At 43.1% G+C, this 23,697-nt stretch overlaps 1 protein-coding gene across 1 annotated transcript; it reads right to left on the reverse strand.

Moving 5' to 3' along the window:
- Positions 1–246: 246 nt before the first annotated feature.
- On the reverse strand, positions 247–22,888 carry LOC147673417 (mucosal pentraxin-like). Its single transcript, XM_086947273.1, has 3 exons — positions 22,803–22,888; positions 15,059–15,130; positions 247–5,206 (listed from the first exon to the last, which is right to left on the reverse strand). The coding sequence occupies exons 2-3, from the start codon at positions 15,114–15,116 to the stop codon at positions 4,539–4,541; spliced, it is 726 nt and encodes a 241-aa protein (XP_086803399.1). The 5' UTR covers positions 15,117–15,130; positions 22,803–22,888; the 3' UTR covers positions 247–4,538.
- Between the last annotated feature and the right edge of the window lie 809 nt (positions 22,889–23,697).

Here is a 23,697-nt window from a genome sequence, read left to right on the forward strand (position 1 = left end):
ATCAGCTGAACTAATACTAGTTTCAACTAAAGAGATGATGACTATAGTTGAACACAACCCAAGATTCTAAATTATAAGATGCCAAATATATATATGACATAAATATGTGACATAGATAAATGTTTCCAGAATAATAAAGATGGATATCTTGAAGAAATGAGTAACAAATAGTTAACCTGGAAGCTCTTAATAAACAAACTTCAATCATTGAAGATGGTGAGTGTATCACTGATATTACACCCAATGTACAGCATTCAGTATTTATTTATAGAGCAAAGAAACAACATGGACTTGACCTTAACTGTCAAGTCTGGAATATCACTTGGCAAAGGCAGAACACTAGAATGTACAAAGGTTCTACATAACTACTTAAAGGGGAAGCAGGAATTAGGTTCACATATAAGTAATTTACAACAAGATCCCCTTGCAGGAGGGTGCAGTGAGTGACTGCACCCGCCAGCAAGGGCATGTCTGGGGGTCCATGGGACCCACTTTACACCCTCCAGAGGGCTGCCGTGTGGGGGCACACTGACAGTGCGCCACCTTATAGGTGGCACACTGGTAATGCACATCCTAACAGCTTCTTTGCCTCTGCACCCGCACCTATAATACGGAACGGGGCAGAGGCAAAGGAATACCCTCAATTGCATTGGGTCACGCCCCCATGCAAATGAGGGAACACACTCTGGTGATAGAGCTGGCACTGTATGTGAGCCAACGCTATCGGTATTACAGAGGGGGCTGCACAAGCATTTGAGGCCACTTCTGTAAAACCAAAGTGCCCCTGGGGCGAAAAAGCGGGCGCAAATACCCATAGCACCCCCGGGGCACTTGTGTAATACGGCCCATGGATGGTATCAAGATGTATTGATTATGTAACAACACTTCAGCAGAGGCCCGCCCACATCGACAGGTAGACATCAACTTTCTGAGCCAAAATGTCCTGCTGCATTGACTCTAAACATTCTATCCCTACATTCCATGTTCTAACATTGATTGATAAAAACATTATTATAAAGGATGAAACAAATGCTACCAATTGGATAATTGACAAAAAGCAGATAAGGCAGCGCGTCCATAAGCACACGGCATGCCTGATTGGTTGAACACAGCACGGCTTCCAGAAGTGTACGGCCACCTGGTATGCTTCATAGATGGATAATAAAGCTCGGCTCAGTGAAGTGGTCGCCCAATGGCAAATGAATGATGGAGGGAACCGAAAAAGGGAGATGACTCCATACAGGCGGATTGTGAAAGGACCAGAACTGAATGATACCTAATAAAAGGTGTAGAGTTGGTAATGAACTTTTAAATTGATAGGACTTAAAGCTACCATTATGAATGTGCATCACCAAGTGAGTTAATGAATGATCGCTTGAATATAAAAGCAGCGGATAAACAGTGGTCTTTATCCTTTCAAATAAATGTGTATGGTCGAAATACTGGGATTATATGTGGTAGCTGAGTTTGGATACGACGATTATGGTATGGGGCAATCTTCTGTCAATCACAGTGGGCTATGGCATTCTGCACAGCCAATATGATATTTCTGGGGCGTGGCTCCTCGCTGAAGATAAAAAAAGATTGGGAGACGCTGAATCTGGTCACCAGAAGGAGATCCTTTAGTGGAACATCAGTCACAGCTCTGTCGTGTACTGCGTGGCTTCAGCTCTGATTTCAGCTAAAGAGGTTGTAGGAGGGGTCCCTTGTATGAGAAGTCTACCTAAAGCAGGAGTCAATCTTTTCTGTAATAAGAGCTACTTATATTCAATGAAAGTCATCCGAGCTACCAAATTGAATTAGTTAATAGTTACATATCAAACCAGATTCCATTAGTGGATACCATGCACAAGATTACCAGCAAAGCTCGCCATAGTGCATCATGGGTAATAACAACTATAGCAGCGATGCCTCTGGCACCAAGGAAATTACATTAGTTATAAGTTTCCCCAACAACGCATTATTTATCACTCAAATATAAGCTTTAAATATGTACTGGAAATTCAAGCATTTTTCTCTAAACATCAGCTTATGAATTTCGAAAATACCCACATTTTTATCTCTGATACACACTTTTCAATTCTGAAATACATAAAAGATTTGGCCAAGTAATACCTTCTAATTAAGTGGGCTGCACACAAGAGAGCTACTTCCAGGTATCTGTACCTGTGACAGCCTACATTGGAGAAAGGGCATTCTCATTTGCTTCAGCCAGAGTACGGAATGACCTGCCACAGGAATTATGAAAAGAATCTCAGCTTTTACCTTTTGATAAACAAACTAAACAGTTTACTTTTTAATTATTAAGCTCTGTCAACTTTATCCTATAATTTTAACCTGTTGGTTTTATTGTTTCTGAAGGTTAGGTGTTTATTTCTGCCACCACCAAGGCGCTTATGGGAGAATGAGCTAAACAAATAATAAATAACACAACATCGGGACTCTACTGGCAGGCATTAGGAAAAAAAACCTGGTGGGCTAGGACCGGGTAGCCCCATTTTGGAGTCCACCAGCCTGGTCAGTGTGTCTGACCCTCAAGTATTGAAATTTTTAATGAATTCCTCTTTTTTTAATGTATGCATTTATTTATTTATTTTGATGATGTGGAAACACTACAACCCCTTGTTGGTAATTCAGAGCAGTGCACATATCAAGTTAGAGGAAATTATCAAGACTATGGGAAGTACTAGGAGAGCCTTATGAATGTGCGGCCCTGTGCCTGTCTGGTTACCCTAAGGTCTAGATCTTAGTGACAGGTTAGTCTGCTCATTTGTTAATAAACAGATTTAATACTAAATGAGTCTGTTTTCAAGAGCATTCGCAAGCACAAGAGCATTATTTAGTCCTCAAGGTAGGGTTCAGGCCATTCCAAGGCTTTGGCCTTGACCATTTGAAGACTTGCCTCCATCTTTTAGTCTCTTGAAAGTTCGTGGTTTATGATGTGATGTGGGCAATCAGAGATTCCTGGATGGGATGAAGTAGAGGGGGAGTAAAAGTTTGCAAATGCCATTTGTCTTACTTCCAATGCTCTATGAATAGTACAGATAATTTTTTATTTAAATAGAACCTTGGAATGTTGGGATCTCCGTTGAAAACAATGGAGTATCTCCGGACTTTAAATGGCTGGTATAAGCCCGGAGCTCCAACATTCCAATGTTTGTCTTCATGTTTCTCCCTTTTTAATTTAGCACATTCTACCCTTAGTGGGTGGACTGTTCTAATAGCCTTATAGCCCTTCTGCCTCAGGTTATACCAGTTGTTAAAGGCCTTCTCCCTTGTTATAGGCCCTCGCCTGCAGCTCGGGCCCATAACTCGGGTTCAGGGCCTTTTATACAACCGGTATAGCCCTTGGCAGCGGCCTACAAGGCTATATTCCACATTCTAATGCCTCTACCTGCAGTTCCTGCCAAGAATGATTGCAGTTTGCCAAGAACACATTTGCAACTTGTGAAACAGGGTCAGGTGGTTCAGGATTACTAGTTCTGAAAAAATGTGTCACTTCTAGTCAGCGGGGGCTCCTCTCTTAACCGCATCGCCGCGCCGGCTTATCCCGCTGTGCGCGGCAGTTTGCGGAATCCCGCTGTTCATGACGAGCTCAGCTCGTCATGAGCGCACGGCAGGTAAGCCTCATGACGAGCTGAGCTCGTCATCAGCGCGGATGGGGTTAAGGCAGAGGCTCGTCACCTACCCTGCTGCAAGCGCAGCAGGTACACACAGAATAATAAACTGGTCATTACCATTTTATGGATGTATGACATTACAACGCATGCTTTTACCACGCATGCCTTTACAACGCAGTTTTTACAACGCATGCCTTTACAACGCATAGTGCTTAGGGGTGCTGGATAATGAATAGTTTAATTTACTATTCCAACTCCAGTCCCCGTGGATAGTAGGGAAGGTGTTGGATAGTAAATTAAATCAATTCCCTATCCTAGAGCGCCCCCCAGCGCTATGCGTTGTAATGACATGCATTGTAATGGTTGCGTCATAAAGGCACTGCGTGGTAAAAGTTGCGTTGTAAAGGATGTTTCCCCCATTTTATTAATCTGTTTGGCCGCCGTCCACACTAGTGCAAGAATGATGGTGGGGCAGATTCCTGTGTATTGCAGGATGACTGCTCAGTGCACATGACAGATTGGTGGGCTGCATACAGCCAGCCAATCTGTCAAGCGCACTTTAAAGCCTGCAATCCCAGGGCTGTAAAACAGTTGAGGGGTTAGAAGCACAGGCACCCAGCCTTAAAATGAGCGCTGGGTTAGCTTGCTCCAACCAATCCTGGAACTGCTTTTAGCAGCTCCAGGATTGGTTGGATTAGGGTGCAGGAATCAAATCACCCTCCTTCCTGCTGTGTCCGGAGAGGGGAGAGAAGAAAGGCAACAATATCGGGGAGTTTTACAGCGCACCGCGTCCTACGGATTTTCAAAGTTGCTAGCCGCCCCTGCTTCTAGTAGCCCACAGGAGAATCGTCTACAGGGATGCCACTCTCTGCAACTCGAAATGAGGCCCTAAAGGTCTATAAAAATGGCCTATAACCACTAGTTTGAATCACATCTTGGGGGACTTTCATAACATGCCTGATTATTACAATTACTCTGTTGCGCCGGCTCCACCAGCACATCTCCTGTGATGTCATACCACAGGTCCCTCCAGCTGATGACATTGCCATTTAAGTGTTTGTTATTCATAAAGGCCTGGTGTATTTCTGCAGATGTCAAAACATAATCCCACACATGTACATTATCAATTTCACCAGCAAAAGACTGGTTTATATCAAATTTTCCTCCAAAAGAGTCCTGCTCTTGGCCAAGAATACATTTCAGAGGACCCTGAATGGTGTAGCCTTTTTTCATGACTTTCCTGGCAAGTGGCTTTCCATTGAGAAACATCTGGACCACCCCTGTGAATGAATCCCAGGTGCCACATATGTGGTGGCTTCTGTCCAATGAGGGGCTTGTAGCTCTGAAGGGCGTTTCTGGGCCACCCACGTGGACCGAAAATGGACTTTCCTTAGAATTCCTGCGAAAAATTAGAAGATTGTTGTCTTGAGTAGGGCTGTTGCAAGAAAGGTAGCTGTACCCCACAGTTAGCTCTGTGATTGCACGTAGGCAGGCAGTGAAACCTTTCAATGAGGTTACTTCTTGTTTCAGCGTCACATGGTTGGTGGCAGATTGACTTGCAAAAAGAAATACCTGGCCATCCATGTCTGTAACAAAAGAAAAGAGGCATGAAGAATGTATGGTTCCTTGGAAGAGGGATGATGGCATGAAAGTATGGGAGTCATTTGATCAAATACATTTCTTGAGTTTATGTATACATCAATGTTTTTGTCCAGTTATATGTATGTATACATTTATTTACGTGCATATTCTATGTATATTGATGGATTTAATTGATAACACTTTAACCATGAATTTATTTATGCATGAATTTATTTTTCCTTGTATTATTTATTTAGATATCTTTCTATTTATTCTATATTCTTTGTGTCTTGGATCTCTGCAATGTGGCACATTCTGACAATTAAGGCCTTATTATGATGTCAGACGGACCGCACACCGACAGGCCATCGATGGCGGTGCAACTGCCGACAGGCCTTTAGTCTGACCTCCGGCAGGCATTTGGTCCGACTACAGCATTTCAGCGCAGGTGGTCAGAACCTAAGCGGTCGGGGGAAGACTGCCGCTTCTGACAGGATCATCTGATCCCGACGGGGCGGCAGTTGGAATCGCAATCCCAAATGGAGGCGGTGCAGAGGCAGGCACCATCTTCAGGATTTCAATATCCCTTTCCGAAAGCCTTTTCATGCTGTGAAGACTGCCATGTTGGAAACGGATTTGGGGGCCCCAAATATGGGTCCCGTCCATCGTGGGTGTCTGTAAAGTGGCCCAGGGGGCACATGTAGTTCCAGTACGCACCTCCATGCACCGTGTCATGCACCACATGGTGCATGGCACACGGTGCACGGATGTGCTCCTTTACACTGCAGCTTGTGCTGCTAATCTTTTCCTGGGCAATAAAAGCCACCGTGTAAAGGAGCACTTTCCGACCACCAGCCCAGCGGTTGCATCCTAATGCGGCGGTCAGACCGCTGATTGTTTGTCGGATGTACTCCTGACTGCTGCGATAGAAGTCGGCGGTCTGACTGACCACCATCATACCGCCTTAACCGCGGCGGCAATTTCGCCACGGTGCAGGCGTTCCATTGAGTGGGCGGGGCTGCGACGGCCGTTGGCCGTTCGCAGCACTGGGGAGAGAGTGTTGGCCAACGGGAGCATGGAAAGGGATAATTAGGTCCCTAACAGGAGGAGCAGTGTGGGTGATATTTAAAATGGGAGAGGGAATGAAAGTAATGATATGAATGTGGTATCCATATGGAAGAGGAAATGAAAACATACATAACAAAAGCCGGTTTCATTTCCGATACTTCAAAGACCTTTCAGTAAATTAACAACAAAGCAGTGTAATGGAATATAGTAAATATATACAGTTGCAGCCGACTAAAACATCGGTGTGGTATTTGCCGGGTCTTGTAGGCACATCCTTTACCAAGTTCAAACTCGGAATTTGAACGTAAGAATCATGATTTGGTGCCTCCTACGTCAAATTCTGCATGTCCAGGTGATTACCTTGGATTTCTCTCATTAAATGTCAGAGAGATTAATCACTTGAGACAGCATGAGGGAAATCATTTATTGTACCTATAAGTTGCCAGGTGAGGTAAACTTCTCATTACTACGAATTCCCATAACTACACAAACAGAGGGTTGCCCAGAGATCAAACTTAACAGGCTCGCTTTTAATAGAGCCCCAAGCATTGGGCAGTTTTAAAGCACTTATAATACACATAGATTCTGAGATGGCGGAAGAAAGAGAAAGCTGCCACCCCCTATACATTGTTTTCTTTGAAACATATCACTTTTGCCTACAATGCATTCTTATAAAAATGTCAGTACTGCCAAAGAGAGCCTCAATCTGACGACCTTGAGAGATAAAAAAGAAGCCATTAAATTATGAGAAATACTATCTATTGGACAACACCCTTGCATTTAAAATGTGTTGTTTCGTTAGCATTTGTAATAAAGTAATATACAGGAGGTAAAATACACACTGCTTATTGATCCAATCCTATTCAATTTAATTTGTGTCACTAAATCAGCAGCACCGACACCATTAAATTTGCGATGTCTGGTCTGCGTTGATTCCCAGATTAAGGGCAACAGCAACGCGTGTTTGCTGGAAACCAAATCATTTTACCTATTGGATAGGTAGGTTACAATCTCGACATGAGCAGTAACTGAAACCCCAAACAATCTGAGCTCTATTATGAATCCCAAGGTGAAACCAAAGGGGATGATGGATGGAGTGTTAAACGTTGCAAGCACTCTCCACCATGTCAACTGATCTGGGTCTAATCCATCATCATTCTTTAGCTCACTCGCCACCCCAGTTCAGACATGGCCATATGCAAATCAGTCTGACCCTGTGCCTCATGGGAACAGTCCAGCCTGAACTGCCAAGCCATGTCTTCCCTGAATCAGAAACAAGCATCCTGGGACCAGTTTCTGGCTAATCAGCTGTCATCTGCCAGACTAGCTTGAATCCAGTCGCAAAATGAGCAAGGGACTGGTCCTAGGATGCTTGTTTCCAGGCCAGTCCATAGGGCACAGGTTCAAGCCTTATTTGCATATGGCTGGGTTCAAACTGGAATGGCATGGTGAGCAAATAAATGACGGATTTAGGGCCAGCGCTCTGTACTGGGGTGAATGTATGACATTGTTCTGCATTCTGTCCATCAACTGTTGTTTTTGCATTTGTCACCCCGAGTGGGACGGGTATGCTCAGACGTGACTCCTGTGTTCTCCATGCCACTGGAATCAAGGTATCCTGGGTGATGAGGGCTGAAAGCCCGAAACCGGTCCTAGGATGCTTGTTTCCAGTCCAGGGAGGACCTGGCTTGGCAGTTCGGGCTGGACTGTTCCCATGGGGCACAGGGTGAAGTCTGATTTGCATATGGCTGGGTTCAAACTGGAATGGCATGGTGAGCAGAAAAATGATAGATTTAGCCCCAGATCTCTGTACTGGGGTGAATGTATGACATTGTTCTGCATGCTGTCCACCAACTGTTGGTTTTGCAGGAATCCCAAGGTGACCCAGGGTAGCCGGTCTCTTAAAACAAAGCTTTTCCTGGGTACTTGCGAAATAACAAACCAACGTGGCAGTACAGCTACGAAACACATAATATAGAATTTGAAAAACAAGTAAGAAATCAATATGATGTTTAAAATGGCACAAATGAAGAAAATAAGATAAAGAGATTAGACCTATAGAAAGAACAAAAAGTGCTCAATTGAAAAAAACAGAAGAGTACAAAATGCAATATTAGTTTATCAGGTGCGGGTGATTAGAAGTCAACACCCTTTGCCACTGATTTATGATGGACCCTATACAGGTAATACTTAGTGGTGGGCCATCTTCGTCTTTTGTCTTAAAGAAATATGTAGAAAGAAGATCTCGAGTAGCGCATGGAAGAAACAGTAGCTAAAATGATTTAATATGATCTTCCATTAACTTCCTATCTGCTATGGAGTAAAAAAAAATGATTCCACCAAAAATTTATTTGTTGTCGGTAAAACGGGCAACTGTGCCCAGTCTTTTACAAGTTACATTAAAGTCAAAACGTTCTTATAAGTTCTGACACCTAAGATTACAAACATTCGACTGGTTCCAAAGATACCAGTCGTTCAAGTTGCAATAGAAATCCTCATAAATCCTGGTCAGATCCACAGCAAAATGTCAAGTTCGAACTGGTTCCTGGGATTTCTCATCAGCACCAGCACTATATGTCTGCACCACCTCCTACACTTCCTATGCACAGGGGAGAGATTTAAGAGAGAAACTAGTTATAACTAGTCAACATGTTTCTTCCTGGCAGGCCACCACATTTCCTAAGGGTCTTCTTCACTCTCAACTACTGGAAAGTGGTTACACATATAGAAGATGGCTTCACTAAAGGACCATGACCCCTTTATCCTTGGAGGAGGGGGCATAAAGAGGCATGAACAGGTGCTCCTTTCTAACAGTTTCCCAGTCCCAAAGTCTCAAGGTAAAGCTGGAACAAATATCTTCTTAAAGGCCGTTGGTAATTCCTCAGGATTTTTTTTAAAATCCCGTTAGCTCTTCTCAATTGCAGTTAATTTTCTCTGGAAGTGCATCCAGCAGGATGGTGTCAAAAGGGAAACTTCAGTCAGCCCAGCTTGCATTTCTATTACTGTGGATTGATGCAGTTTTCAAAAAAAGCAAAGGAGACACACCTAGGATTTAAAGTGGGTGGTTTTGAAATAGCCACCAAAGGCAAAGAAAACATTTTGCAATAGTCTTGAATCTGTGATATTAACAGCAAGCCATGTGTGCCCTATGAGTTCATCTCTGTCCTCCACCTCAAAATAATGAGTTTGCTTGTTTTAAAGAAGCCGAACAATGCCAAGATTATTAGAATAACTATTACAAAATTGATCATTGTAACAATCTGATAATTGTACCACCAAATTGAAAATTGGAACACTTCATGTTCTGTTTTGGATACCATGCACTGGCTACCTGTCTGAGTCAGGTTAACTTTTCATATCCTCACACTGTCCCATAAGTCACTGAGTGTCTCAGGCCATGGATTATCTCAAGAGAAGGCTCCAAATCTTCTGTCTTGAGAGAGAGCTCAGAACTGTTGGTAAGACATTTCTCACTGCACCACCGACGGATCACTGACATAATATCGAAAGTCAAAATATCGACTTACCAAAATATCGAGGTAAAAATATAGAATGCCAAAATATCGACTTCCTATCTACAAACAGGTAAGTACAAAAATATCGACTCCAAAATATCGATAGGAAAAAATATCTACAGTCAAAATATCGATTTTTTTTAAATATCTTAAAAGTAATTTTAAAGTACTAAAATAATAAATATAATTAATTTAAACATACTTAAAATACTTAAATTAACTTAAAATTAATAAATAATGTAACTTAAAAAAACATATATATATATATATATATATATATATATATACATATTATTAACAAAACATACACAATATATTACCCATACGATAGCAAGAGGGTTAAATTTACTATTCACACTCAAAAAGAGTGCAACAGTAGGGAAAGCGTTGGATAGCGTAGGGATTAAAATTACTATTCCCACTCCAGAGAGCGCAACAGTAGGGAAAGCGTTGGATAGCGTAAGTTTAAAGATTACTATTCCCACTCCAGTGAGCGCTACAGTAGGGAAAGCGTTGGATAGCGTAGGGGTAAAAATTACTATTCCCACTCCAGAGAGTGCAACAGTAGGGAAAACGTTGGATAGCGTAGGGGTAAACATTAATATTCCCACTCCACAGAGTGCAACAGTAGGGCAAGCATTGGATAGTGAAAGAGTAAAAATTAATATTACCACTCCAGAGAACGCAACAGTAGGGAAAGAGTTGGATAGCGTAGGAATAAAAATTACTATTCCCCCTCCAGTGAGTGCAACAGTAGAGAAAGCGTTGGATAGCGTAAGAGTAAAAATTACTATTCCCACTCCAGTGAGTGCAACAGTAGGGAAAGCGTTGGATAGCGTAAAGATAAAAATTACTATTCCAACTCCAGTGAGCGTAACAGTAGGGAAAGGGTTGGATAGCGTAGGAGTAAAAATTACTATTCCAACTCCAGAGAGTGCAACAGTAGGGAAAGCGTTGGATAGCCTAGGGGTAAAAATTACTATTCCAACTCCAGAGAGTGCCACAGTAGGGAAAGCGTTGGATAGTGTAGGAGTAAAAATTACTATTCCAACTCCAGAGAGTGCAACAGTAGGGAAAACATTGGATAGCGTAGAGGTAAAAAATACTATTCCCTTTCCAGTGAGTGCAACAGTAGGGAAAGCGTTGGATAGCGTAGGGGGAAAAATTACTATTCCCACTCCAGTGAGAGCAACAATAGGAAAAGCGTTGGATAGCGTAGGGGTAAAAATTACTATTCCAACTCTAGAGAGTGCAACAGTAGGGAAAACGTTGGATACCGTAGCGGTAAAAATTACTATTCCAAATCCAGTGAGTGCAACAGTAGAGAAAGCGTAGGATAGCGTAGGGGTAAAAATTACTATTCCCACTCCAGTGAGTGCAACAGTAGGGAAAGCATTGGATAGCGTAGAGGTAAAAATTACTATTCCCTTTCCAGTGAGTGCAAAAGTAGGGAAAGTGTTGAATAGCGTAGGGGGAAAAATTACTATTCCCACTCCAGTGAGCGCAACAATAGGAAAAGCGTTGGATAGAGTAGGGGTAAAAATTACTATTCCAACACCAGAGAGTGCAACAGTAGGGAAAACGTTGGATAGCGTAGCGGTAAAAAATACTATTCCAAATCCAGTGAGTGCAACAGTAGAGAAAGCGTTTGATAGCGTAGGAGTAAAAATTAATATCCCAACTCCAGAGAGTGCAACAGTATGGAAAACGTTGGATAGCGTAGGGGTAAAAATTACTATTCCCACTCCAGTGAGCGTAACAGTAGGGAAAGCGTTGGATACCGTAGGGGTTAAAATTACTATTCCAACTCCAGAAAGTGCAACAGTAGGGAAAACGTTGGATAGCGTAGGGGTAAAAATTACTATTCCAAATCCAGTGAGTGCAACAGTAGGCAAAGCGTTAGATAGCGTAGGGGTAAAAATTACTATTCTCACTCCAGAGAGTGCCACATTAGGGAAACCGTTAGATAGCGTAGGAGTAAAAATTACTATTCCAACTCCAGAGAGTGCAACAGTAGGGAAAACATTGGATAGCATAGGGGTACAAATTACTATTCCCACACCAGTGAGTGCAACAGTAGGGAAAGCGTTGGATAGCGTAGGGGAAAAAAATTACTATTCCCACTCCAGTGAGCGCAACAGTAGGGAAAGTGTTGGATATTGTAGGGGTAAAAATTACTATTCCTACTCCAGAGAGTGCAACAGTAGGGAAAGCATTGGATAGCATAGGGGTAAAAATTAATATTCCAACTCCAGAGAGTGCAACAGTAGGGAAAAGGTTGGATAGCGTAGGGGTAAAAATTAATATTCCAACTCCAGAGAGTGCAACAGTAGGGAAAGCGTTGGCTAGCGTAGGGGTAAAAATTACTATTCCCACTCCAGTGAGTGCAACAGTAGGGAAAGCGTTGGATAGCGTAGGGGTAAAAATTACTATTCCCACTCCAGTGAGTGCAATAGTAGGGAAAGTAAATACTTCATATATAAATATATATAACATAAATATTAATAACAATTACAAAATAATTGAAATAATTTTACATTTTATAAAATATATTAATTCATCAATTAAAATTACAAATAAAAATTAACTAATAATACAAATTACCTACTAACACTAATTATTTACCAATTACCAATAAATTAATGTACAATATAAAAATAAATAAAAATTACGCAAACAATTTTTTAAAAATATAATTACTTACAATGAAATTACTTCCCACACTATTCCCCTATAAACCCACAACCCACTACAGAATATAAATTACTAAAATTAACACATTCATCAATCAATTATAATTAACTACACAATACATTTTAATTAATTAATCAATTAAAATTAATTACCAATTAAATTTTAATTAATTACCAATTAATTCTAAATAAATACCAATTAATAAATTAACATATTTAATAATTATAATTAAATTACTTCCCACCCTATTCCCCTAAAAACCCACAACCCGCTACAGAAAATAAATTACTAAAATTAACATATTTATCAATTAATCAATTAAAATTAATTACCAATTAAGTTATAATTAATTACCAATTAACAATTAATTAACAATAATTCTACATAAATAACAATAAAAAAATAACTAATTTAATTAATTATAATTAAATTACTACCCACCCTATTCCCCTATAAACCCACAACCCGCTACAGAATTATATTACACAAAAAAATAAAATTATTATTAACTTACCTTAAATTCGATATTTTTGTTGTCTATATTATGTCTAGTCGATATTATATCCATTCTATATTTTTGATTCGATATTATGTCCATTCTATATTTTTGGTTCGATATTATGTCCATTCTATATTTTTGATTCGATATTATGTCCATTCTATTCGATATTAAAATGTTCTAATCGATATTTTGGTAGTCTATATTATGTCTAGTCGATATTATGTCCATTCTATATTTTTTACTCAATATTATGTCTAGTCGATATTAAAAACTCGATATTATGACTCTGCACCACCACGGACAAAGAGAGTTAGAGCAGTGGTTGGGCATTGTCCCTTCATGCAAGTTCTTTGTGGAATAAGAAAGTATAACAGTGTACACTGAACGACAACTGCTCTCATTTTGGAAGGTGAAAACCCCATTCTTTTTGTAAATGAAGGGGCAGTCTCTGCTAAGCTTGTATGGTTTTAAACTTGTAGGACTAGAGAAATAAGAAAATAGAAATAGGGGTAATACAGATCAATAGATTTAAAAGTTTTTTTTTACTGAATAGGGTAAATATCTGTTAGTGGAATATCTTCAGCGGGACTGGTCTTGTGAGTGTTAGTAATACTTTACAACTCAAGAGAAGAATTTATCAGACTCGCATTATGCTAGGTCCATCTTCAGTTCTCACCGAAATGTTATACCACAGGCATTTTTATAGTCTACAGATTAGACTGTATTTTTGCAATTAATGAGCAAAAACATATTAGAAGGAAGGTTGACAGCAGGAAACAATGATAAGTTAAGTGGCAAGATTTAAAAAATCGAACAGCAAGCTATGCAATTATTGGCAGGATATGAGGCACTTAGGTGCACGTCTTAACTCTAGAGCTAGAACATTCCCGGCATTAGTTTATTACCTTCAGTCTTTTCCACCAAAGGTAACGGCGAAGCTCTGAGTTGCGTGTATTGGTGACACACACTGTATAGCTTTGGATGAGATGTATATTCAAAGCTGTGTTTTGAAAGATTGGTGCGAAATGTTTGATTTTCTAGGTGCCATTGACTACCTTTTTTTCTTCGAGTGACATCCACCCTCATACGTTGCCCAGTGACCTGCACCCTCAACAACTCCTCCTGTGGCCTGCAACCCCCCTGCGATGGCCAGTGGAATCTACTATCTACTGACATGGGCCGTCTTCACTCCACTCCCCTGACCTGCTCCTTCTCCTCTCCATGGGCCATCTCCCTTCTCTGACCCGCATACTCACCCCTCCATCATCCCTTCCTGCACTGACCACTTACCTGCCTCTTCAACAACTCCTTCTGTAATCTGGTCTCTCCCCTCCTTCGGTGACCTGTACCCTCGCGTATCAACAGACAAGCATCTTCCCTCCTCCACTGCACTCACCTGCCCCCTCTCCTCTTAGTGACCTACACCATCCCCATCCCTGATCCACATCCTCTCCTGTCCACTGACTTGCACCCTCGCCCTACCTTCGGTGACGTGTACTCTCACTTATCTCTCGCCACGCACCTGCTACACTGACCTGCCCTTTCTCCTCTCCATTGACCTACTCCGCTCCCCCATCATTGACCCACATTATCTTCTCTCGCGTCCACTGACCTGCATCTTCAACAACTCCATCTGTGACCTGCACCCCTTCCCTCCTTTGGTATCCCTCACCATCTCCCACCTACTGACGTGCTGTCTCCACTCACCTGCCGCACTGTTCTGCAATGACATACATCATCGCCTGCGAAAACAGCAAGTAATGCATGGAATGCTTGAGTTAATCTCAGCCACTGGCAATCGCTCGGGCCATATCCCAGTCCATCATTTTTCGCCCACCATGCCAACTGAGTTTGGACCCAGCCATATGCAAATCAGTGTTGACCCTGCATCAATAGGAACAGTCCAACCCCTAAGAGATGCAGAGCATTAAAAGGGAGGTTATTTTTCTACCCAATGTTGTAGTACTCCAGGGTGCAAGATAGGACAGCGTATTGGTTTCAGACCAAGAATTGTGCCCCCGTCAGTAACACCCCTCAACCCTCTTCCGCTGCACCTTCATTGTTTCAACAACACTTACTTGTCCCTTGGGAAACCGCTCCCATGATGCTGAGAAGGAACAGAAAGGTCAGCCTCATTTTTCCCCACAGTTCTGAAAAGTAAAGTATTTAACTGATTAGCACTTTGCATTCTGTAGGTTGTTGTTTTCAAATTTAAAACGATGAGGGTGCTAGCCATGCAGGATTTTCAGGATTTCTACATGGAAGTCATGTGCATAATTTAAGATTATTGTTACATTTGGGGGGGTCCAATCCATCTGCCATCTTGAACAACCTGCTGTAACTGAATCCGTGTTGTATTTACTATATGCTCTCGCGCCGGTTTGTTCATTGCGTTGCAGAGTCTCATTCCACCCTAAGTGAACTAGAGCTGTATTGCCATAGGCTGTCAAACTATGTTGCATAGTCTTGCCCCGCCCCAAGTGAACTAGAGCTGTATTGCCATAGGCTGTCAAACTATGTTGCAGAGTCTTGCCCCGCCCTAAGTGAACTAGAGCTGTATTGCCATAGGCTGTCCACTTTATGCTCATGTTCCGGAGTCTCACCCCGCCCTGCCATGAAACATTTAAAGACATAGCTAACTTCCCCCTACTCTGAATGTACCGCTCAACGATACAGATACGCTGCTGTAACAGTGCAGAAATTCGGAATACTTTATATACTGCTAAACAGTACAGATACACTGCCTAAAAAACAGTGCAGACCGGACTTGCGTACCCAAACCCGTCTAGATACGACCCAGCAATGGTACTCACCGGGAAGCACGGAAAACAGAAGGCCTCGGAAAACTCGACTGGACTCGACTCGGAACTTCGGAAAACTTCGGAAAACTTCGGAAAACTTCGGAAAACTTCGGAAAACTGGTGGGCCTCTTCACACCTCGGACCTTGCTTCCTTCGGCTGGGCTCTGGTCGGGATCCTCCGCACTCCTCACCGCCTCGTCTGGGCACTGATCGCAGTCTTCGTCACCTCCGTGTGTCAGAGGGGGATGCAGGAAATCCTGCCAGTACACGTGTTGTCCGTCTAACTGATGGCAGGGGACACGGATTGCAACGCACCTTCCGGCGCGTGAGGTGAGGGAGGGGTCCCTATTCGGGCGCCAAAGTGAATTTTGGTTCCTCTGCCTGTTGAGCACCGCTGTGTATTGAGAGATACGGTCTTAAAGTAGTCATGAGAGAGGGTTATTAGTTACACTAGGTTTTCCTAATGCAAAACACAACCCTTTACCTCCACTAGTAACAATGGAAGTTAACCAATGAGGAAGTGTCCTACAGAGCTACCAGTCCGAGACAGAGGGTAAAGTGTATCTTTCCTCCAGAGAGGCTGAAAGTGGCAACCAATCAGAGGGTGGGTAACAGATAACGCTGCACTATATGGGATGACAGAAGCAAACTTTCTGTTTATTCGTGGTTATTGTTCTGCATCACTGAAGGGTGAGGAGATTGCAGATTATTTGAAGCACATACTTGTCATTTAATGTTGACTAAAGGAGCATGGACTAGTTTGTCATCTGTTTCTTAAACGAAATGTGAAATGTCTCTTAAGCATCCTTAGGGGTGTCTGTTTCATATAAGGGATGGTGAGAGGTGTGTGCATCTACAGGGACATTAAGCGGCGTCTGTTTCTTAGAAGAGTTAGTGACAGGTGTGTGAATGTACTGGGACATTTGGAGTGGCTGCTTCATATAAGTGGTGATGAAAAGTATGTGCATCTACAGCAGGGGTACTCACAAATATTTACTAGATGGCCACAGGAAAAGTTTTAGAGTTTGACCGGGGGCCGCATTGGTTGGTGAGGGGGTTGGGTATGCTATAATAGATGTAAAGTAAGATCAAAAACAGAAAGTGTAGGCTTTCTTCTAAAATCACTTAAAGCATACATTTAAGTATATTTTATTTTCTCTTCTTTGTGTGTTTTTCAAGACAGAGAAAATAGTTGAGAAAATTTCCCATAGAAAAGTAATCCTGAAATAACTAAATGATTTACGTCATAAGATGCTAACAAATATGCTAAACTGCCTTAGAAAATGTGTTAATTTCCTCATCTGTACATTTCTGCAGTACTCCTCATGTGTAATGAATTGTATGTTTACAATTCGATAATAAAACAGGAAAGCACTCTGACATGAGAGTGGCTGCTTTCACTGGTCCAGGCTTCAAATAGCAAAAGAATGCTCACAAGGAAGGCCTAGGTGGAAGCAGGCCGTAGTTACACCTATCTTGAAGAAGGCTACCCTGGATCCTCTCAAACCTGAGAACTACCGCCCTATCTCCTTGCTTCCCTGGGCTACAAAAGTTGCTGAGGCCCATGTGAATGGCATCCTGGCAGACCATCTTACCAGAGCCAACATTCTAGACCCCACTCAAAACGGGCTCCGCGCGGGCCGCAGCACGGAGATGGCCCTACTTTCTATGGTCGAACACCTGCGTTCTGCGATTGATGCGGGTCGGACTGCGGCACTTTTGTTATTAGATCTGAGTGCCGCGTTCGACACGGTCTCGCACAGGATTTTACTTCAGCGACTCGAGGAAGTAGGAGTTAAGGGCTCTGCCCTATGCTGGGTCCGGCCTTTTCTCACGGATAGGTCGTTCCAGGTTGCGATTCCACCCGGCAAATCCAAATCTTACCCGTTGGCCCTGGGGGTCCCACAGGGGTCATCGCTGAGTCCCACTTTACTTAATCTTTACGTTAGACCGCTGGCTGCGGTCGTCAAGCAATGGGGCCTGACAATGGTCTCATATGCCGATGACACGCAGCTGGCGGTCACGTTGAGTGGGGACTCTGGTGTGGAGGCTCTCAGGTTCCGTGACGGTGTACGGGCAGTGGCCAATTAGATGAACTCTAACTGTCTCCAGTTGAATACTAAGAAGACAGAGGTCATGGTGGTTGGCAAGCAAGCGGGGCTGTGGAGTGACAACTGGTGGCCTCCTGAACTGGGTATGACCCCCTCTCCTGTATCGGAGATAAAAAATCTTGGGGTCTGGCTTGATCCGGCACTCAGTTTTACTTGCCACACCAAGAGGGTGGCGGCCTCCTGCTATGGCACTATTAAAGGACTTAGGCCTATACTTAAATTTTTTGATGCCCCCACCAGACAGCTGGTGGTTCAGGCATCAGTGTTGTCCCGGCTGAACTATGCCAGCTCGCTCTTGGCGGGGATAAACCAGGATGAACTCACCCGGTTGCAGCGAGTGCAAAATGCTGTAGCCAGAGTAGTGGTAGATCTGCCCAGGCGGTGCTCGGTTTCAAAAACGTTGCATTCACTTCATTGGCTTCCCGTAAATCAGAGGATTAAATTCAAGGTCCTCTGCCTTGCATTTAAAATCCTCAAGGGTTCATCCCCTCAAATACTGGCGAATCTTTTAACACCCTATGTTCCTCTGCGATCCTTGAGATCTTTGGGTCAGAACCTGGAGGTGGTTCCGCTCTTCAGGTTGAGTAGAACTGGCGGCCGCTCCTTTCGAGTGTTAGCTGCGAAGTGGTGGAACTTCCTTCCTTCTGAGATTCGGGCAATTGATGACCTTCTTCAGTTTAGGCGCGCCATCAAAACTTTCTTGTTTGTTTAATGTTAGGCTATTTCCTCTCCCCTCTTTTTATCGGTGTTGTGTTGTGTTTACCTTCTCATAGCGCCAGGACGCCCCTTCGCTGGGGCAGCTGTGCGCTGTACAAATAAAAATAACATAACATAACATAACATAACAAAAGGCCCTGATGGTCCGCATGTGGCCCTCGGGCCGTACAATGAGCATCAGTGATCTACAAGGACATTAAGGGGCATGTGTTATATAAGTGGTGGTGAGAAGTGTGTGAACTTACAGGGAGCATGGGCATACATATGTCTACAGTGAGGCTTCTTCTGCCATGAGGGACATTTTGAACACATGCTAAAAAGCAGTGGCACAGCAGGGGTGTCTGAGACCCTGGTGCAACTGCACCTATTCTACTACTGATAGATACGCCCCTAGAAAGACTGCTCTTCTGTGAGAATCATACATTACAGTGCAAGACTAAATGGAAGAAGGCGAGCAATGGCAGACAGGGGTAGCCGCACTTCCCTGCTATATTCCCTATATAGTTTGTCCAAATGTAGTTCAAGTTGGTGTGCACATCAACTCCTGCACCTGCCGTTGTTGGGTGCCAGCTGCCAAGCAGGGAGAGAACTACACCAACATTTGGAGAGGTGCACTACCCAGGTGGTCTTTTAAATAAAGTATGTTTATTTGGTTTTTTTTTAATCAAAATCAGTCCTTTATTTTCAATGTTATCCGAAAATACAAAGTTCCAGCCAACACGTTTCGTTCATTAAGCAATGAACTTCTTCAGGGGGATCATAGTTACTGGGATGGTGAAGAGAAATATGCTTCCTGTCGCCCTGTCTTGTGAAACGTGTGCTGTGAGCTTGCTCGAGTAAGCTCATGGTGTTCGTAAAAAGAAGCGTCTGTCTAGCAGATGCGAAAAATCGCAACACTACAACGGGTGTTTCCTCCTTGATGAGGCCCAAGATCAGTAGTTTTGTGGTGCAGTATGCCTGGGCCAATCTCGATCTGGTCAGTGACCACAAACAACAAAAACAAGTGAACATAATTTATTGAAAAGGCCACCTGGGTAATGCACCACTCCAAATTACAGTGCAAGACTGGTGCCAGAAGATGTCTTCTTTCAAACGAACAGTATTTGACCGGGGAGGACTCAATGTACCATATTGGTGCGTGTTCATCAAATTTGGATGTAAAGAGCTTAACAAGGCTGAAGCAATGATGCCACTGCGAGAAATGCCCCGTTACTGACCGCTATTCGTCATTACTCCGAGTCCAGGTCTTCCTGCCCCATTCCTGAGCCCACCCCCCCTCCCATATCATGAATTTGGGGATTGTTTCTTTTCTTGGGTTTTTTGCTATATATTCTCAGGATGTTCACATGAAGTGCTTCCTGCTTTATGCATGTCGGTTCATCCGGTGGCATACTGGGGCAAGTTTTTTGGCTTTTGCTAGGTAATCAGTTTCTGTGGTGCTGGACAACTGCTCATGATTTAAGGAATGGGACAGGAAGATGGACGGGGAGGTAATGGCTGCCACACCCCTTTTATTCACAGAAAATCTCTGTGCAACCAACAACAAAGTCCTGCTGACTAAAGGTGTATGGTTACCCACCCACAGGAGGACACATGCAATCTTCTCAAGCATCAAACAGCTGTAAAGGAACAGAAAACATAAATGCGGGATAACACTTTGTAGTGGGAGGTGGTAGATGCCACTATTCCAGGTCTCAGAGTGTCAGGAGACAGGAAAGCACTAGAAATCTAAACACTCATTTTCGCCTTCTCTGTTCTTTTGTTTCTTTCATGCCAGATCTTTCTTATTCTCTCTCCGTCTCTTTCTGTTTCCCTATCCCTGCATCAAGCTTTTTTCCTCTTTCTCTCCCTCACACTTAAGCTCTCACTTATTCCCTTCTTTTATCTTGTTTTTCGGCCTGTCTCTCTCGCTCTCTCTCTTTACCTCTTCTCTACTCCTGTAACTTGTGTTCCTTCAGCCGTCTCATCTCTTTCTCTCTCCCCCTCTCTCTTTTGCTCTTTATCTGTCCATTTCCCTCTTATTCTGCCTCTCTTTCGCTTCATCCTTTCTTGCTCATCTTCCTTTATGATCGGTGATGATCTTTCAGGTCCTCTCTTTCTCCCTCTTTTTATGTCTGCCACTTCCCTCTCAGTCACTGCTCTCTCTTGTTCCTTGTATCTATGTCTCTAATGTTTATTTTGGAAAATAAATATGTAAGTGTAGCAGCTCAAACTCATGGCTCTTAATCTAACTCCTGAAGGTTCATCTGGATCCCTGCTTGCTCCCTTTGTCCAGTGGCGGCTCCTCCGCTAAGGCGAAGGAGCGCTGCCCCACTACTCTCTGAGCAGTACAAAAAAGGAAAAATAAAATGAAAATAACACAATGTTATATCATTTTTGAATTCTGTACTGGCTCACTTTGTTTTCATTTTAGGCGTGGGGAGGGGCGGGAGTGGCCAGAGCAGGGAGAGAAGTGGTAGTCACTCTCCAAGCGTGCATGGCGGTTTGGCCAGCCGTCTTGGGCCGGCCGAATAGACATGCGCACTTAGCATGTCTCCACCTGCTGTGTTGCACAGCCTGGATCAATTTTCCAAGCTTGATATTTGTATTTTTTTTGTATTTTACAGAGTTTTATATAGAGTGAACTGGACCCGAATCGGGTATCAGAGCGCTTTACATAACACCTTGCATTACATGAGGACACATTCATTTTTTTTGTTGGGATGTGTAAAAGATATGCATTCACTGTAAGGTCAGATATTTCTATTTGAACAATTACACTAATAACGGCTTATGTAGAACTTAATAATACGACTTGATTACTATCGAAAGGAATCCTCTTTATCAACTTTAGAATAACGAGACTTTGAGCAAAAAAGTGTAGGTTCTATATGTATACCTTGCAACCTGCATTAAGCCTTGTTCCGGTTCATAGTGCACAGACTCCACAGAGCTGTAATGCTAATATTTTAACTAGTGACATGAAGGTGACATGGGAATCGCTGTGATAAAAGCCGTGACCCACTGAGATGTCGGGGTTAAATACAAATCCGTGTGCTGCATATTAGACCTTCTGCTTTCTGTGAGGCTCTTTAACCCTCTGTTTCATGATGAGCCAATCCTGTAACCAGACAAAAGCAGATTTCTCCATCAAGTGCATTAACAACCCAGGTTAGCTTACTGTTGGTACACCCTGGAAATTTCTAGGACACAAAGATCCCTGCAGCAGGCGCCTTAACCCGGAAGATATTTTTAAAAGCAGTCTGTTTGTAAGCAATCAAGAAGAAATAACAGATTCACTGTAACATCTGTCTTTGCAGCCAATTCCTTTGAGGGCAGAGGTTTTAAAAAGATATGTGTAATTTGAGTAGGACTCTGCTCCTCGTGGCTCTGTCCATTGTGACTCCGCCCCCTTTCTGTTGACCCCTTCACCTCCAATTCGTGGCGTCTGAAAGTATTTGTATTTTCCATTTCCAGCCAAAGCTGCCTGACCTCACCGATTCCCCATTTTATCAGCTGAATCGCCATATTCGTTCAGTATGGACCACAATGCTCATATTAAACTCCCCTTCGAAACATTTCCCAGTGATATTTCTGTGCTCTGCCCTCCTAGCATCGGGTCTCTAAATCTTCCTGCACCGAAAGATGTGACTTTCTAAAAACAAAACCTCGGGCAATAGACCCAGGGCAAGGGTGGGTGACATTCACAACGGAAACTTTCGAAACTAAAATCTGACTTCTGAGAACTGAAGAAAAAAAATGAAAAGTGCCAACTACTTTGAATCACGGCTGGAGCTCGTCTGTCCCTCGCATTTTTTTTGTTGCAGATTTACAAAGCGCGAACTCCGAAGGTCAATTGGAGCGCTTTACACGAGCAACAGATCACATTACACAAGGTCAGATAGATTTTCGTTTTTTAAGCACAGGGGGGCAGATTTACAAGCCCCTTGCGCCACTTTTGCGTCACTTTTCCCATGTTAAAAGGGACGCAAAAGTGGTGCAAGGGGCGTCTAAATCTGCCCCAGGGAGTTTAATTGATTTGCCCAGAATCACATGATGCTGAGCCGACGCCGAGACTCGAACCCGGTTCCCTGGCTCTAAAGTCAGCAGCAGAGCCTGAGCCTAGACCCCCGACCCCCCCCCCCCCCCCTATCCCCCCCAATAAAAGGTCAAGAACGAGCCCTTCCTGGTCACTCACACACGAAATGACTTACATGTCAGATGCGAAGCAAAGGTCGTCGAAACCCCACTTTATGTCAGGAAGTTGCCTGGACAGCAGCCGCGCGCGACCCGCACGTGCTTTATAGCCCCCATGTGAGATGCACGTGACACATATCAACCAATCCGATTCGCCCAAGTATCAGAGGCAGAGGGCCATATATTTCGCAATCCAGCTCTTACATTCTGATGAAGTATGCACTTCTACTCAGCTTTGCTGCCAACTTATAGGGGCCCTTCCGTCAGAGTTTAATTCCTTGCCTGGCCCGGAAGATTTAGCTTTCAAAAACTTGGCTTGTCTTAGCCTCCATGTGCAGCAGTCTGAAGCTAGGCCTTCTCTCTGTAAACCCACATCACTGGAATAAACGTTAACGTCTCCAGACTTACAAGTATCCTTCCATCTCACATCCCAGGATTTAATAAGCAGTGGCAAAGCCAACCGGTCACACCTTTTGGCTTGCACTGCCGACCTATTCTTTGCCAAAGCTGTTGCCTTGTGTCCCAGCCTGATAACATAATATAAATATATGCATGCTCACTCATCTGACAAGACATGGCTGACATTTTTTTTGTTTACCTTTCTGGGGTGGCCAACTAGGCGGATACCAGTCTTTGAGCAGTGAATAAAAAAAATGAAAGATGCATCAATAGGAGCAGTCTTACAGCATAGTGCAGCTGCCAGGACCTCCAATATATATATATATATTTTTTTTTTACATGGAGGAAGAAAAGGTGTGGCAGTGTGAGGCAGAGGAACTATGGTGGGACGTGTGGGGGATGTAAACCAGGACATGAATAACAAGGTTTGTGGGAGCAACCAAAGGGGTGGGATTTAAATGAAAAAAGTGCTGATTTTTTTTTTAAAAGAATCTAAAAAAATACAAGAAAGCA

This window comes from Lissotriton vulgaris, chromosome 12 (genome assembly GCF_964263255.1).
Source record: "Lissotriton vulgaris chromosome 12, aLisVul1.2, whole genome shotgun sequence".
Lineage (NCBI taxonomy): Eukaryota > Metazoa > Chordata > Amphibia > Caudata > Salamandridae > Lissotriton > Lissotriton vulgaris.

Coding starts and splice junctions, on each gene's coding strand:
- LOC147673417 (XM_086947273.1), bottom strand. CDS start 15,116: ATGAGGCTGACCTTTCTGTTCCTTCTCAGCATCATGGGAGCGGTTTCC. Junction 5,207..15,058: donor AGCGGTTTCCCAAGGGACAA/GTAAGTGTTGTT, acceptor CTTTTGTTACAG/ACATGGATGGCCAGGTATTT.